This window comes from Sciurus carolinensis, chromosome 13, assembly GCF_902686445.1.
Source record: "Sciurus carolinensis chromosome 13, mSciCar1.2, whole genome shotgun sequence".
Taxonomy (NCBI): Eukaryota; Metazoa; Chordata; class Mammalia; order Rodentia; family Sciuridae; genus Sciurus; species Sciurus carolinensis.
This window is the reverse complement of record NC_062225.1, coordinates 16,048,583-16,062,806: the sequence shown is the minus strand read 5'-3', so window position 1 is coordinate 16,062,806 and position 14,224 is coordinate 16,048,583. Positions and strand designations below refer to the sequence as shown.

Below are 14,224 nucleotides of genomic sequence, written 5' to 3'. Positions count from 1 at the left end.
TGTATTGTCCTCAATGTCCATGGCCTCACAAACTACAATGGAGGCAAAGAAAAGCAAGTCTAGAGTACAGGAGAACCCCTAGGCTTTCTCTTAGTATTATTATGGATACCTCTTAGTATTATCATGATCTGTGGAAATCAGAGGAAATTCAACAGTTCAATTCAGGGCAGTACTACTACTGGCTTAGACACTTTGGGATAACTGTTTAGGTCACCTCCCACACACCAGGTAAAGATCTGCTGAGATGTTTGCTGGAGGCAAAAATAATATGAAATGGATAGTGAAAAAAGGTACAGTTGGCTCTCCATGTCCACATGGTTTCTGCATCTTCAGATTCAAGCAAACATAAATTGAAAATTGTGTCTGTACTGAATATATACTATTTTTTTTGTCATTATACCTTAGACTATACAGTATAGAAATCATTTACAGTGCACTTGCACAGTGTTAGGTACCATAAGTAATCTAGAGTTGACAAAGTATAAAGGAGGATGTATATAGTTTATAGGCAAATACTGCAGCATTTGATGTAAGAAAATTAAAAATCCATGGATTTAGGTATTCATGGAGGAGTCCTAGAATCAATTCCTCTAGATACATGATCAGTTACAGACCTGAGGACTGTAATTGTGCATGTGTGTGTGTGTGTGTGTGTGTGTGTCCCCACCATATATATTGTGTTCATGTTTTTACCTCTTTCATTCCCATTTTATAACATGAGACATATTGCCTTTATACCACAGTACTTAAGCATTTTCAGCTTTATATCCTAGTTTTTAAATTATTGGACATCAACAAGAATTTTCAAGGAAACAATGCTCTCTTCAACAAGTGGAAATCACCTGTGGACCTCCCAGCTTGGACGGCAAAAGGCAAGGGAGGAGTTCATGATGCTGGGCTCACAGGTCCATCTCACATGTGCTTCCTCTGCTGTGCCTCAGTATGAGCTGCCCCCATGTGTACCCTATATGCCTCTGACTACCCCGTCTCTGACTTCATAAGGATGCTGTCATCACGTGGAGCTCAGGGGTCCTGATGGTGCCCATACAGTGGTGGACTGTTCATGTGGGATACAGAAGAGAGTTCATCCTCACTGAAGCTCCCTATAGATGGAATTATGCTGCTGGTGCTCTGCCAGGTGCATGTGGATCTCCAGCCCCAGTACTCTGCCTCATCCCCCAGTCTGGCTCTTCCCTCTGTAGCCTAGGCCTGTCTTCCTTCAGAGTGCAGCCCTCTGTATTGAGTCACTGTGCTGTGAGGCTCCAGGAACCTCTCTGTGGCAGCCCACAGCAAAGGATTGATGTGGAAATAGGAAGCCCAGCTCCTGCCTCCAGGAGGGATGTTCCCTGGAACAGTTAGACTATCAGGCTGAGGCAGGGACTTGTAGAGCCCATACTCCTGCTTGACATCCATATGATCTCCCCACTCCCTGATGATTTTCTCTTGGGAGAATTTGCACCCAAATCTTACTGCCAGGGTCTGCTCCTGGTAACCCAACTCCAAACAGAGTTTGATGTGGCTTCCTGAGTGCTATGAGAAGGTAGCCTCATTAAACAGCCTGTGGCTGACTGCAGTTTCCTCCAGGATTACAAGCAGGTTGTGACCTAAAGTTCTAACAAATTCCACCTTCCTCCTCCCGGATGCCAGGAGAGGAGTCCTGGACTCACAAACATGTGAGTTGCTAGGAAGGTCATCTGAACTCATGCTCGGCTATCACAGCCCACTCTGTAGAGCACCCTGAGGAAAGGCAGCTTGACCTGCTCTTCCTGTCACTGGCACTGTCCATTATTCCCTGTTGCCCACACTGCTGGTGGTTGGGATGGTCTTCATGACCTCAGAGGTTAGTGAGGCAGACAGTGGCCTCCTGGTTAAAGTCATGATAGACTCTGGAATTTTAAGCCTTGGTAGACAAAACCCTAGTTAGTCAGTACAGTTTTTTCTCTGAAACTGTGGATGCAGGGCTGATCATTCTGGGTGGACACCATCAGTGACTCCTCCTTGGAAATTGATTACCCATAATATTTCAGCAATTCGGTGGTTTACTGGGGATAGGCTAGTGCAGGGAGCGCTGTTCATTAACTACTCACTACTCTTCTTGATTCTCTCCCTCCTGGATGGAGGCCATGTTCCTGTTAACTACTTGAAAATGAAACCTTGTCCTTACTATAGAGTCCTTGCCAGCCTGACCCACATTTACCATGGGTCCCTTCTACATCCACCTCCTTACTCCTAGAACTCATGGCATGTACACCTTTTCCAAAGGGATATGTCCAGATGGGAGTGTGTGGAGGAGCAGCACCCACCTCAGGAGCTCAAGGATCTGGAGACCTGGACCTTAATTTTTCTTGCACAGCTGGATGTTTCCCCCCAAAAGCCTCACACAGAGGTAGTCCCTCTCTAGTGAAAGTCTCTTTTGTAGGAGGTCTCCTCCGTTCTCTTTGGGAAAGAGATTGGAAAGTTCTTATAAATTCTAGATTTTTGGGAACTTCCATGTGATCCTCAACCAGGACTTCTGTCTTCACAAATACAGATCTGGAGAATGTCTGTACACCCTCTCAGAGAAGATTCAGCTAGAATGCAGCCAGAAATTCAGCTTGAGCCAGACTGTCTTTCTTGGGCAGAGGAGAAGGGTGATAGGACTTTATTTAAAAATTTTTTCTGAAAAAATTTTTTTCTGAGCTTGAACCATGTTCTGAATATATTTTTATTATTTTGTCTCTGTATGTGAGGCTCAGATGAAGCAAATCAGTGATGGTCACTCAAGGCAGATGGACATTTAGGCAAACCAATATTTCTGCTCTTCAGAGTGTATGGGTAGTTGGTGTAGACACACTTCCATGAGTTCAACAAATACAACACTGGTGTAACTCCGGTGTACAGCATTATGTACAACCACAAGAATGGGATCCTAATTGGAACAGGTTGTACTCCATGTATGTAAATATGTCAAAATATACTCTACTATACTCAATCATGTAAATCTAAAACAACGACAACAACAAATATATGCCTGTTAAAAACATACATTGTTCTAATTTTTACTTTACAATGTTGTTATTTCCTTAGTTCAGTATGCTCTTACCACTGTGTACCTCCTTTGTGCTGTTATAAGCAAATATATCATACATAGAATACATTTCTAAAGGTTATAGATACAAAAGTACATTATACACATATTTATTTATAAAATGGCTGTTTAAATAAGAAAAAAAAATAAAGCACCAGTTTCAAACACGAGGCAATGCCAGTACAAGGCCAGATGTGGCCCAGTGCACAGGTAGATGTCCCAGGAGGAAGAGATTTCCAAGAGGGCTACCAAGTTGCTCACAAAAAGCAAGGACCCTTCTTTTTCTTTGGTTATGGTGAAGATGAAATATGAAATGGTTGCTGGTTTTCATGAAGAGATTTCAGGGGTAGTTAAGTGGAAGCCCAGGTGTGTTTGGGAGTCAGGGAAATTCAGGGACTAACCATGGGATAGAGCCAACTTGCAGGGAAGGTTTTGGCATTTGTTACAAGACCAGAAAGGATCCATAGAGCAGTCAAGTTGTGGTAGTGCTCTTCTAAGTGCTAAGAGGAATCAAAGAACTGAAAAATGCTGTCCAAAGAGAAGGCACTTTTTTTTTTTTTTGTTCCAGGGATGCTTAACTACTGAGTCACATCTGCCAGCCCTTTTTATTTTTCATTTTGAGACAGGGTCTCACTAAGTTGTTCTGGGCCTTGCTAAGTTGCTGAGGCTGCTTTTGAACTTGCAATCCTCCTGCTTCAACCTCTTGAGCTTAAGGTATTTTTTAATCTCTGGTTTTCATAGTGTGGAGGGGATGGAACACTAGCTGGGTACTGGGGGAGTCCTTATTCAGCTGCATCCAACATAACCTGTCTGAGGGTTATCTCTCTCCTGCTCTCTCTGTGATGCTTAGTTTTCTCATCCAAAAAGTGAGCTTGTGGAATAGTGAAATATTTCTGACTCTCCTAATCTTATTTCTAATTTTTTTGACCAAACTTCCTACTATTTCTTTTTTATCTCATTATAAGTGAATGGTTACCAAGTAATTTATCCATAAATATTTACAATTTGATCTTCCACTACTGATATTTTGGGGGAGGGCAGAGAGAGAGAATATATAGTGTCTCATTAGAATAAATGTTCTTTTGAAAGTACCCATGACCATTGAGCATGTTAAGTTAGGTAGGCTATGTGGATGCTCATTGACTCTATCATCTTTATTTTATAGGGTTGGGACTACAGATATTTAAAAATGGAATCAAAGCATTAATTATTATTATTATTATTTTTTGGTATTAGGGGTTAAACCAAGGTATGCTTTAACACATAGTTATATACCCAGTTCTTTTTATTTTTGTATTTTGAGACAGGGTCTTGCTAAGTTGCTGAGAATCTCATTATTATATTGAAGCTGGCCTCGAACTTGCAATCCTAATGTCTCAGGCTCCCAAGTCACTGGGATTATATCATGCAACATGGAAGCCAGATAATTATTCTTTGTAGTACTTATTATTTAAAAGGGCATAGCAAAGCTTTTAAAGAAAGAAGTCCAGGAATACTTTAATTGAAATTTTTAAAGACTAGGAGAGTGGAATTCATTTTTACAACAATGAAAGTAAAAAGAATTTTACAATTTTCCAAAAAAATAAATAAATAAAAGGTAGGTTCTGCCTAGCCGAAAACATCAGACATATTGCTTATATTTTCACCAGTACCTCCTATATGACCAAGCCCACCTGGTGTTAAGAAAGGGAGTTGTTACACACTTTCTGTATAAATTTTTAGGAAGTTCCTGGATGTGAACTGAAGATGCTGCTCAACACTGCATAGTGGCTACACTACTGGATTGTTTGTCATATGGTTAATGATTTGTTTCCCTTGGAAAGTGGAAAGGTGAAAGAACACAGATAGGGCCTAATTTGTTCCTGGGTGGAGGAGACAATTCCTCTATCATTTGTTTAGTGGTACAGGAAATCATCCCTTACACAAAATGTATTTTGCTGACTTTCTTTTAAAATAATGAGCCAATGTTTGCATCATTTGTGCAAATTATGGCAAACATTTTTGTGAGACAGGTTTTAATAAAAAGAAGAGAAAACGGAACAAAATTTTATGTGTGGCTGATCAACTTGACAATAAGAACAATTTTGCTAGAAAATTTTTATTAAAGAAGTATGGAAAGTGAAAATTTCCCCCCAGAGATATAAGATTCAAGCTTTTCTTAAAATGGACGAAGGACTGGATATTTTATTTTTCCTTGACTGCATTACAGTTTTCTTTTTTTTCCTAAGATGTTCATCTGGAATATAAAATCTCTTTCTGCTTTCCAGCCTTGTTTTGGTCACAGAATTTGGCTGAGGTTCTTGAATATCCTGCTTTTAAGCATTTGCTCCAATGTCCAGCAGTGGCCTTTCTCTTTGGACCTGGGATCATTTCAACTTCAGTCAGCCTGGATCAGACCCCGCTCACTGGATTTCATTCTTCATGTTATCCTTTGTATCTCATAATCTAATATAAGAGTTGGGCCATTTTTTTTTCATTATTAACCATCACTATGGTTTTAATGTGTCCCCCAAATTTGTGTGTTAGATACTTAATCCCCATCGCAACATTATTGGTAGGAAGAGTTTCATAAGAACTGATTAGGTCACTAGGGGTATCACATAGGAGTGTTATTTAGGGAGCGAGTTCCTAATGAAAGGATAAGCCCCCACCCCTCATGGTCTCTGGCCCTCACACCTTCCACCATGGGATGATGCATCGAGAAGGCCCATGCCAGATGTGGACCCTTCAGTGCTGAACTCCTTACTCTTCAGAATTTTAAGAAACAAAGCTCTGTTCTTTATAAATCATTGAGGTCAGTTATAACAGCACAAAATGAACCAAGACAAGTGTTAAGAATAAAAAATGGTTCTTCACATTCTCCCTGGTACTTCTCATTCTCTTTGCTTTATTTTTTACTTTCTCTTGTGTTGACATTTTGTTCTTATTTTTTTTAATCTCTTTTCAGAAATTTTGTCTTTGAGAAACCAGGTAATTATAGACAAGTGATGGAGTGCAGTAGTAATTATTTTGCTTTCACACTGATGAGTGTATTTCTATGTGGCAGGTGTGCACACCAATGACCACGTAACTTAACTTAAAACTTTCTAACCAGGCTTTGATTATATTGAAGCATTATTATAGTTGCACAGGATCTACAGATAGTGTGGAATGGTTTAGGATGGGAGGAAGAATATTTTTGTTTTAAATATCATGGGGCTTAAATGGGGACAATCTAATAATAATGTCTGGGGCAACCCTCCGCCTCACCGGTTGCTCTCAGATCTCTGTGCGAAAGGTCACAGTGCTCCCTGCCATCTTCTTCTGGTAGTCCTTGTCAAATTCTTCATTTTGGGCCACAGTAAAATAGTTCTTCCAGTCACCAGGCATCCCTGAAACAAGGCAAAATCTCAGTGATTGCTGCAGGAGTACAGGGAAAAGTGAGTGTACACCCAAGTCGTACAGTGGAATTGCTGGCAAGATAAGCAATGGAGCATAAAACACTAATAGGAAAATCCAAGTAGACATGAGAATTACAGGGCTTCTCTTGGATTCTTAGGATATATGTCTCATCTACCTTTCCTCATAAAAGGGGAGATGGAGTGGTCCATAATGCTGGTAGGTATGGTGGTATAGTTGGCCATTGGGTTTTGCTTCATTACATCAAATGAGGTATGATAGATGATTTTATTCAGAACTTCCTCTGCTATGTCTTTCTCCAGGAACTTCAATATCTTTTCAATTTCCCTCTTTGGGTCCTGTATGTGAAACAATTACACAAAACAAATATTTTGGAGTCTTCCATTAGGGATGATATTCTGTTTAGGTTAACTGCATTTGTAAAGAGATATGTTGATGAATCAATTCAAACATATTCAACAAATATTTCCTAAGTGTTATCAGTGAAAGTCACTGTACTATCCCAGATGTGTGGCAAGAAGATTGGGACTATTTCTACTATCTCCTGCAGGAGGGGAATCAAGTGTAAAAAGACCAACTGCAGATCCTGACTGAGAAAGTACATGCTTCCTGCATCCAGAGGGAGCAACAGGAGATGTCAAGAGAAGGAGCAATGACATCTTCCGGGGGAGATCAGGGAAGGCAAAATGAATAAGGGACGATGTTGGTTAGTGTGGTATTTAACTGTAGTCTCTGGGCTATAAGAATTGGCAGCAAATGGTTTATGAGTTTAGTAGAAGGCCAATAAAGGGATGAATAAAAGGGATACTCAGTTAGCCCAGAAATGTACATGTTTGTACCTTGTTCTTTCTGATAAAAAAAAAAAAGTTGCAAAAAGAGGAGTCACAACTTTTGATTAAACTTTAGGGGACTTCTTAGGATGGTCATAGGAGGTAGTTTTGTAATTCTAGAACATTAATTGATAGAGTAACAAGGGTTGAATCTGCTATCCACACATCCACAATGAAATGGAGAAATCACTTCACTGTCCCAATGTGTGATACTATTTCTGCCAATTTTATATGGACTGGACCTCCAGTAGGTGAAGAGTGTTTGGGGCATAGAAGAGGAGAAGGAAGTTAAATTTCTTGAACACAACTATGCACACTTCATAATTATGATTGCATACATCTTCACAATAATCTCATGAGATAGAGATGATATAATTTTGTAGGTAAAGAAACATGGCTCATATGTATCAGTATTCAACAAGTTGATCTAGCTAGAATGCATGCACAAGCTATTTCCTGAGGAAGAAAGGATCTTTTGAAAAGTGTGAGCAAAAACCAAGACAATTTTGAAGACAAAAAATGGTGGTTAGAACTTCTGAGGAGAAAACCCAGCTGGACAGAGTGTCATGGAGTGATTCTTCTGTTGTCAAGCACAGATGCCAGGGTCCCCACATCCCAGGATTTAGGATGATGTGACAGGGATCATATTGCTTCTTACCTCCTTCATGTCCTCATAGAAGAGGTAGAGAATGCGGTGCTGGTCCTTCACATCCCACCACCCCTTCACGTGGTCATACCAGGAGCCCCACAATACTGAGGAAGGAGAGAGAAGGGACATCAATGTCAATATAAAACTTGTCAAATGAGCATGACTTATAAAATATACAGGGCATTTACTAAGTGCAACCCAATTGCAAATATACTGAGCAGAAGAATTCTTATTTGCAGAAGACAGAAAACTTGTACTTTTAAAGTAGTTTGGAAAATTTTGAAAAATATTCTGAATTTCCTGGGTTACAGTTCCATCTTTAAACTTACTTCTCCATAAAACATTGTCTATGGCCAGGGAATAAAAATTTCTTCCTTGTGTAGATCAATAAACATTGTTTCTAACCTGCTGATTTTGAAAAGACTTTTATTTCAAAAAGTCTGTAATTACCAGCTCTTTGCCATCTTTGTTTTCAGTGATGGTAAATAGGAGGGAGAGAAGCTTACTGGGTGTCTTCTGTTGTCCCTTTGAGCACTACTCTATCTCCTATCATTGTCTACACTGCCAAGCACTCTGCAAGTCCACCTGCACAGACTGTGACCATGGGCTCCTTTTCCCTCAGACTGACAGGTGGACTTTACCTCAAGAGGCATTGGAAGGCTTTTGAAAGCATGAGGAGAGGAAGAACAATATATTTATTTTGCTGCTGCCTCCCTGTTGGCTCACTTGGTTGATTGCTACCTCCACTAAAGGCCTCAGCTCATATTAAAGGAACCTCTCCTATCTTCAGGTTGTTGTTCCCTCAAGAATACTTTAGTAGCTCTTGTTGGTTTCCCAAAACTCTACCCACAGTGTTGTAAATAGTCTGTTTGTTGAAGTCTCCTAGGTGCCCTCATTCATGACATCTACTTCCTTGCAGGACCTTGAGAGATACAATCATTCAGTAAAAAACTTTCTTTTCTGATGTTAATAGTTAGGTGAGTAAGGAAATAGGAACCCACAGTTTCCTTTCACTTACCTTTTCCAGCTTTGAATGTTTCAATATATTCCTCCCATGTACCAGGGTCAGGCACCATTTTATTCATTCTTGAGAAATGATAGTAGGATACCAGGCAATCCTTGGCATTTCTAGCCACATAGATAATCTGGAATCATCCAGAAAAGAGATAGAGGCAGAGAGTAAACAAGATAGAAAATTGTCACTATTCAGTGCAGCAGTCCTTAGTTTTAGAAAGATCATTTGGAGAATCTTGGATGATCCTACTGGAGTAATTGAACATGTGTATGTTTCCCACAAAGCGATCATCTCTTCCAGTCTGCCTAGAAATAGTTCTGATCTGTAGCTGGTAGTCTTAGTATTATTACTGAAAGCACCTCTTTTTTATCTTAGAATTGGAATAAATTTTATTGAAAGTAAAAAAAAAAAAAAGAATTGTCTTGGTTTGCACATAAATATTGTACTCACCCTAACTTAAGTTGGAGAATAAGGAGGCCACCCATGGTATATACATCCATTCTGGGTGCACTAACAAAAATGCCATAGGGTGCGTGTCAACAATAGAAACAGCAGAAAGTTATTTCTCACAATTCTAGAAGTGAGACCGTCTAAAACTAAGGTGTTACCAGATTTGGTATTTGGTCAGGTCTTGCTTCCTCAAAGATGACCATGTTTTATAAGAGGTCTCAGGACCTCAGGACCTAGTCACCCTCAAAAGCCTCCTTTTCCTAAAGCCTTTGCTTGGGGGATCAGAATTTCAATATTTGAACCTGAGGGGGTCATAACATGTGAAGAAAATGTCCTCCCCTGTATTTTTATAAGCAAGAAATATAAATTATAAAATAGGAAGGGATAAAGCAGTGAGCTTATTTTCCCATTTCTACAAGATGAATTCCAGGCTTACAGATGAATTATCTTCCTACTTTTTATTCATGAATAAGATTGAGAACCTCTAAATACAGTGCTAAGTCTGCCCTTAGTGATGTTTGTGATGGTGTTTTCTCATAGGAAAGGCAAAGGTTTGTCCTGACCAAGAAAAATTGGTCACTTAGCTTCTTGTCTTGCTGTGCCCCTCCTTCTCTGACCACCTTGGCTTCTGTTCCAACCTGTGCTGCTGTATGTATTCTCAGTGGGGCTTGGAAGGAAGAGCACTGCTGTGGTGTGAGGATGGGTAGTGTTCCCCAAAGGTCCATATGTAAAGAGTTGGTGCTCAGGATAGTGCTACTGGGAGGTGCTATGGACCTTTAACAGGTTGAACCTTGTGAGAGGGAGGTCTTAGGTCATTGGAGTTGTATTCACAGAGGGGATTGTAGGACCCTGTGTTCTCTCTTGTTCTCTCCCTTTCTCTCTTTATCTCTCTCTCTCTCTGTATGCTTTTTAGCTTACAACTTACTCTGGCATGCACTCCTGCCATATATTGCCCTCACTGGAGGCCTAACTAAGTGGGCTGCCTGGTCTTCTATTTGACCTTTCAGAATTATAAGCCAAAATAGTCCTCCTTTTACTTCACAAGTAGCATGTGTCAGATATTTCATTATAGTATTTCAAAGCTAACTGATTCAAGCTCAGTGTTTTCTCAAGCATTTTTGCCCAGCATATCACTTTGACAACAGAATTTATGTCCAACATAACCAACCACTCAGTCATATTTTCCTCTTGGTGAACTGTTCTACCTCTTACATTACCAACTGCATTTCACCCACTATTCTCTTTGTCCTGGCGTGATTGTTTTTCTGGTCCATTTCTTGCTGTTGGATTTCTATACAATATTCATGAACATAATTAGGAAACCAAAATGTTTGAGGTAACTATGAAGTCTTGTGTAAATATATTTTGTGAGATATTTCTTGATTCTTATGTTGGTTCTTGCTTTCAAGGTCTGAGTAACAGTGTAAGTCCTGGGCTAGATTGGGATGTGTAGTCAATGTTAAATCAATTTCCAAGAGTCTGTTGATTTGTATTAGTTTTGAATTGCTGTTGAAACAAGTTACCACAAATGCAGTGCCTTAAAACAATGTAGATTTATTATTTTATGTAGACAGAGAGATTAGATTTCACTGGGATAAAGTTGAGGTGTAAGTGAGGCTGGTTCCTTTTGGTGACTCTAGGGAAAATTTCATTTTCTTGTTTTTGACTTCTGGAGGGTAACTGCATTCTTTGCCTCTTGACGCCCTCCTGGATCACTCTAACTTCTTCTTTAGTTGTTATATATTCTATTTCCTACTTTGATCTTCTTTCTCCTGTATTATAAAGACCTTTGTGGTGATACCTAGGGCCTAGATAATCCGGGATAATCAACCTATCTTAATTTTATCACACCTACAAGGTCCATTTTGTAATAACATTCCCAGGTACTGTTTATTAGATGCAGATATCTTTGGGCAACCGCTCTTCAGTCGACTGTACCATCCTAAAATGAAAAGCTTATGCTAAGTTCTCTAAAGTCATTTCCTACTCAAAAAAACCCACAAATCTTAGTGGATAAAGGGAGATAATGCCATTGATATTTTTACATTATTCAGAAGACCTAAGTTTACAAAAAGAAGGTATTGGAGACACTAAGCCTACAAGATCTGATAATGATACAGATTTTTGAGCAGCAAAATTAGCATGCCATGAATGTAAGTATCTGTGGGAATAAGGCAAATATTTTCACAAGTCAAAGTATCTTGAGTATAATCTCAGGGAAAGAATTCAGGAATGGGATAGAATTTCTAAGCCTGGTCTTAAGCCTCTCTACCCTCCTTTGTCTTGCTCCCTTTTTCCCATCACAGGAATGGGATAGAATTTCTGAAAATGAAAAATTATTCATTGGTATTGTACTTTGGAGAGAGGAGATGGTCAAGATAAAGAACCAATGAGTCATAGAAACCCAGAAAACAGAATTGAAAGCAATTACTTGCATTTTGCATCTGGGCACTGCACTGAGGAGAGAGTACCCTGGCTAAACAGACATAACTTATGGTTTCGGAATTGAGTTTGGTACAGAAAGTGAAAGAGCTTGTGCTTATCTTGGCAGTGATTGACTCACTTCATTAGCAACTTTCAAATAATTGGGTTTCCCTAGAATCTTGCCCAAAAGGAAATAGTCTAATCTAGTTGATATTAGCATTTGATTCTGCCAGGTGGTTGTATTTTCTATTGTAAATTTTAAGTTGATATTTGGTTTACATTCCATATTTCATTGATTTCAAGTTTCACTGGTAGAGCAAATATCAAAAGAAAGCACTAGTATATTCAACTCACACTGTGGAATTTGAATTAGGAACTGTCAAAAATATCTTTAAAGGAGGACATAAAGGCATAATAGTATCTGGAATCTTGCTTCATCAGATATGCTCTCTTTAAGGGTGGGCCAAGTTTCTATATAATAAGAAAATCAGATTTCTCATCCTGAAAGGAAGGGGACCAGGTTTGGACACCAAAGTGGGCATGATCTAATTGGAGCAGCCGGAGTGAACATGAGCATGGACTTCAGATCTTTGACAGTGCAGAGTGTAACTGACAGACAACTGTGGTACTGTGAATTCACAACCATGTTCCTTGAAAGGCCACATTTCTGAAAGGCTGCTCTTAGCTAAAGAGTGAGCGTGATGGACACCTAGGCAATCAGGGACTCTCTGAAGGTTGGCTTTGGCTGGAGGACTTGCATCAGTGTGGCTGCGTTTTGTTCAGGGCTTCATTGCAAATGTCTCCAGAGATCCTTACTTTCCTCTTCCCTGTGGGATCAGTCCTGCCTCACCATCTGATGGCTCTCTATACTCCTTTGTCTCCACTTTTTCCCCTCACAGGTTTTTCCCCAAATAGATCTCTTTCATATCTTACTCCTCCATGGCCTATGCTTCTTGGAGGACCCAAACTAAGATACCAACCTTCCTCGGGAAATGCCTGCTTTGGGTCATTGATCACTGTCTTTGAATGTGGCTTAGTTAACTATCAGAATAAATTCCTAATATATTTCCAGAAATAGTATTTGGAAAGGAAGGTGGATCCAGAATGGAGGGTATGGGAATGTGGCATAAAGCCACCATGTTCCATGTAGTTCTCTGGTTATTGTCCTTTTACTGTCTTTGATTGTTGCTACATAGAGAGAGACATTCTTAGGTTGTACCCAGCAAAACTTACCTTTGAATTCTCTTTCCAGAAGGATGGTGGTAGCATCTGAACAGGTAGATGAGTCTTCAGAGTTCTAGGAGAAGGCATTTTATTGGCCAGGTTCAGACCTGGGAAATAAGTCAAACAGTTCTCATCAGCTACATGGATCCAATAGTGTTGTGTCAAACATTGGGAATCATATTGACCACATGACTGGCTCTGTGCCTTGAAGAACGATGTTGTAGTCTGTGTTTTCCCCCTGATGACGGTTTTCCTATTAATTCTGGTAGACAACAGCTCTAATGAGGCACAGCAAGACATGGAGGCAGCATTGCTCCCCTCTCCTGCTGAGCATTGGTATGGGCTTGGGTGGGCAGACAAAAGGCTTTGGGAAGTTTAAATTTAGTGAGAAAAAGACTCCAGGTATTTGGTTCTGTGGGCTTTTCTATTACTGCAATGGAGAAGAGCTGCCTATTCCTTTAAGTGAGGGATGTCACTGGGTCAACCTGATGGCCCCAGAAGCTCTGTCTAGAGTTTTAACTTTCTTTCAACTTTTACTTCCATAACCAAGAATCACAGCATACCCTGTCATGTGCCAGCACTGGGCACTGTGCAGAGATATGTTTTTAACTAAAAAATGGAGTTTTATAGTGATCAAGTCATTTTTCCAAATTAGCAAGTGTGGGGGCCATGATGGGAAGACATCAGTCTGTGGGTGTGGAGGGCCATAGAGGTGACGTTCCTGTGAAAAACTGGAGACAGGCAAGGTCAACAAGACTGAGTAAGGCACAGTCAAAATCATTCCTAGAAAGAGAAAGTCCAAAGCTAAGTGCCGAAACACTGAATGCAGGCTGGGATTGGCTAAACGCTACATGAAGTTCAGGGGAGGGCTTGCAGGTAAAGCAGAAGAGGCCATGCTGGAGACAGACCTTCTGACAAAGAAGCAGATCTATGGAGAAAGGGAGGTATGAGGTGGAGCTCTGGTGGGAAAGGAAGGAAGGAAGGAAGGGAGAAAAGTAAAGATCCCATGGAAATGAAAGAAAAGCAGCTCATGCCTCTTCCTCCTCCTCTTCCCATTGTCACCACTATCCACAAACAAAAGAACACAGGAGAGGCACCACGGATGCAAGAGCGTACTTTAAAAGCAGGAGCTGTCTGTCTATGAAATGAACATATATAGAAAAGGG

The 14,224-nt window shown here is 40.1% G+C and overlaps 1 protein-coding gene across 1 annotated transcript in view; it reads right to left on the bottom strand.

Annotated features, from left to right (window-relative positions):
• Positions 1-5,254: 5,254 nt before the first annotated feature.
• Positions 5,255-14,224, bottom strand: part of LOC124963281 (sulfotransferase 1C1) — a 31,150-nt gene continuing 22,180 nt past the window's right edge. The window contains exons 4-9 of the mRNA XM_047522906.1: positions 13,068-13,165; positions 8,964-9,090; positions 7,955-8,049; positions 6,624-6,804; positions 6,317-6,438; positions 5,255-5,512 (exon numbers count right to left, since the gene is read on the bottom strand). Of these exons, the coding sequence (XP_047378862.1) occupies positions 6,326-6,438; positions 6,624-6,804; positions 7,955-8,049; positions 8,964-9,090; positions 13,068-13,165 (614 nt within the window). The 3' untranslated portion in view covers positions 5,255-5,512; positions 6,317-6,325. The remainder of the gene's footprint in view (positions 5,513-6,316; positions 6,439-6,623; positions 6,805-7,954; positions 8,050-8,963; positions 9,091-13,067; positions 13,166-14,224) is intronic.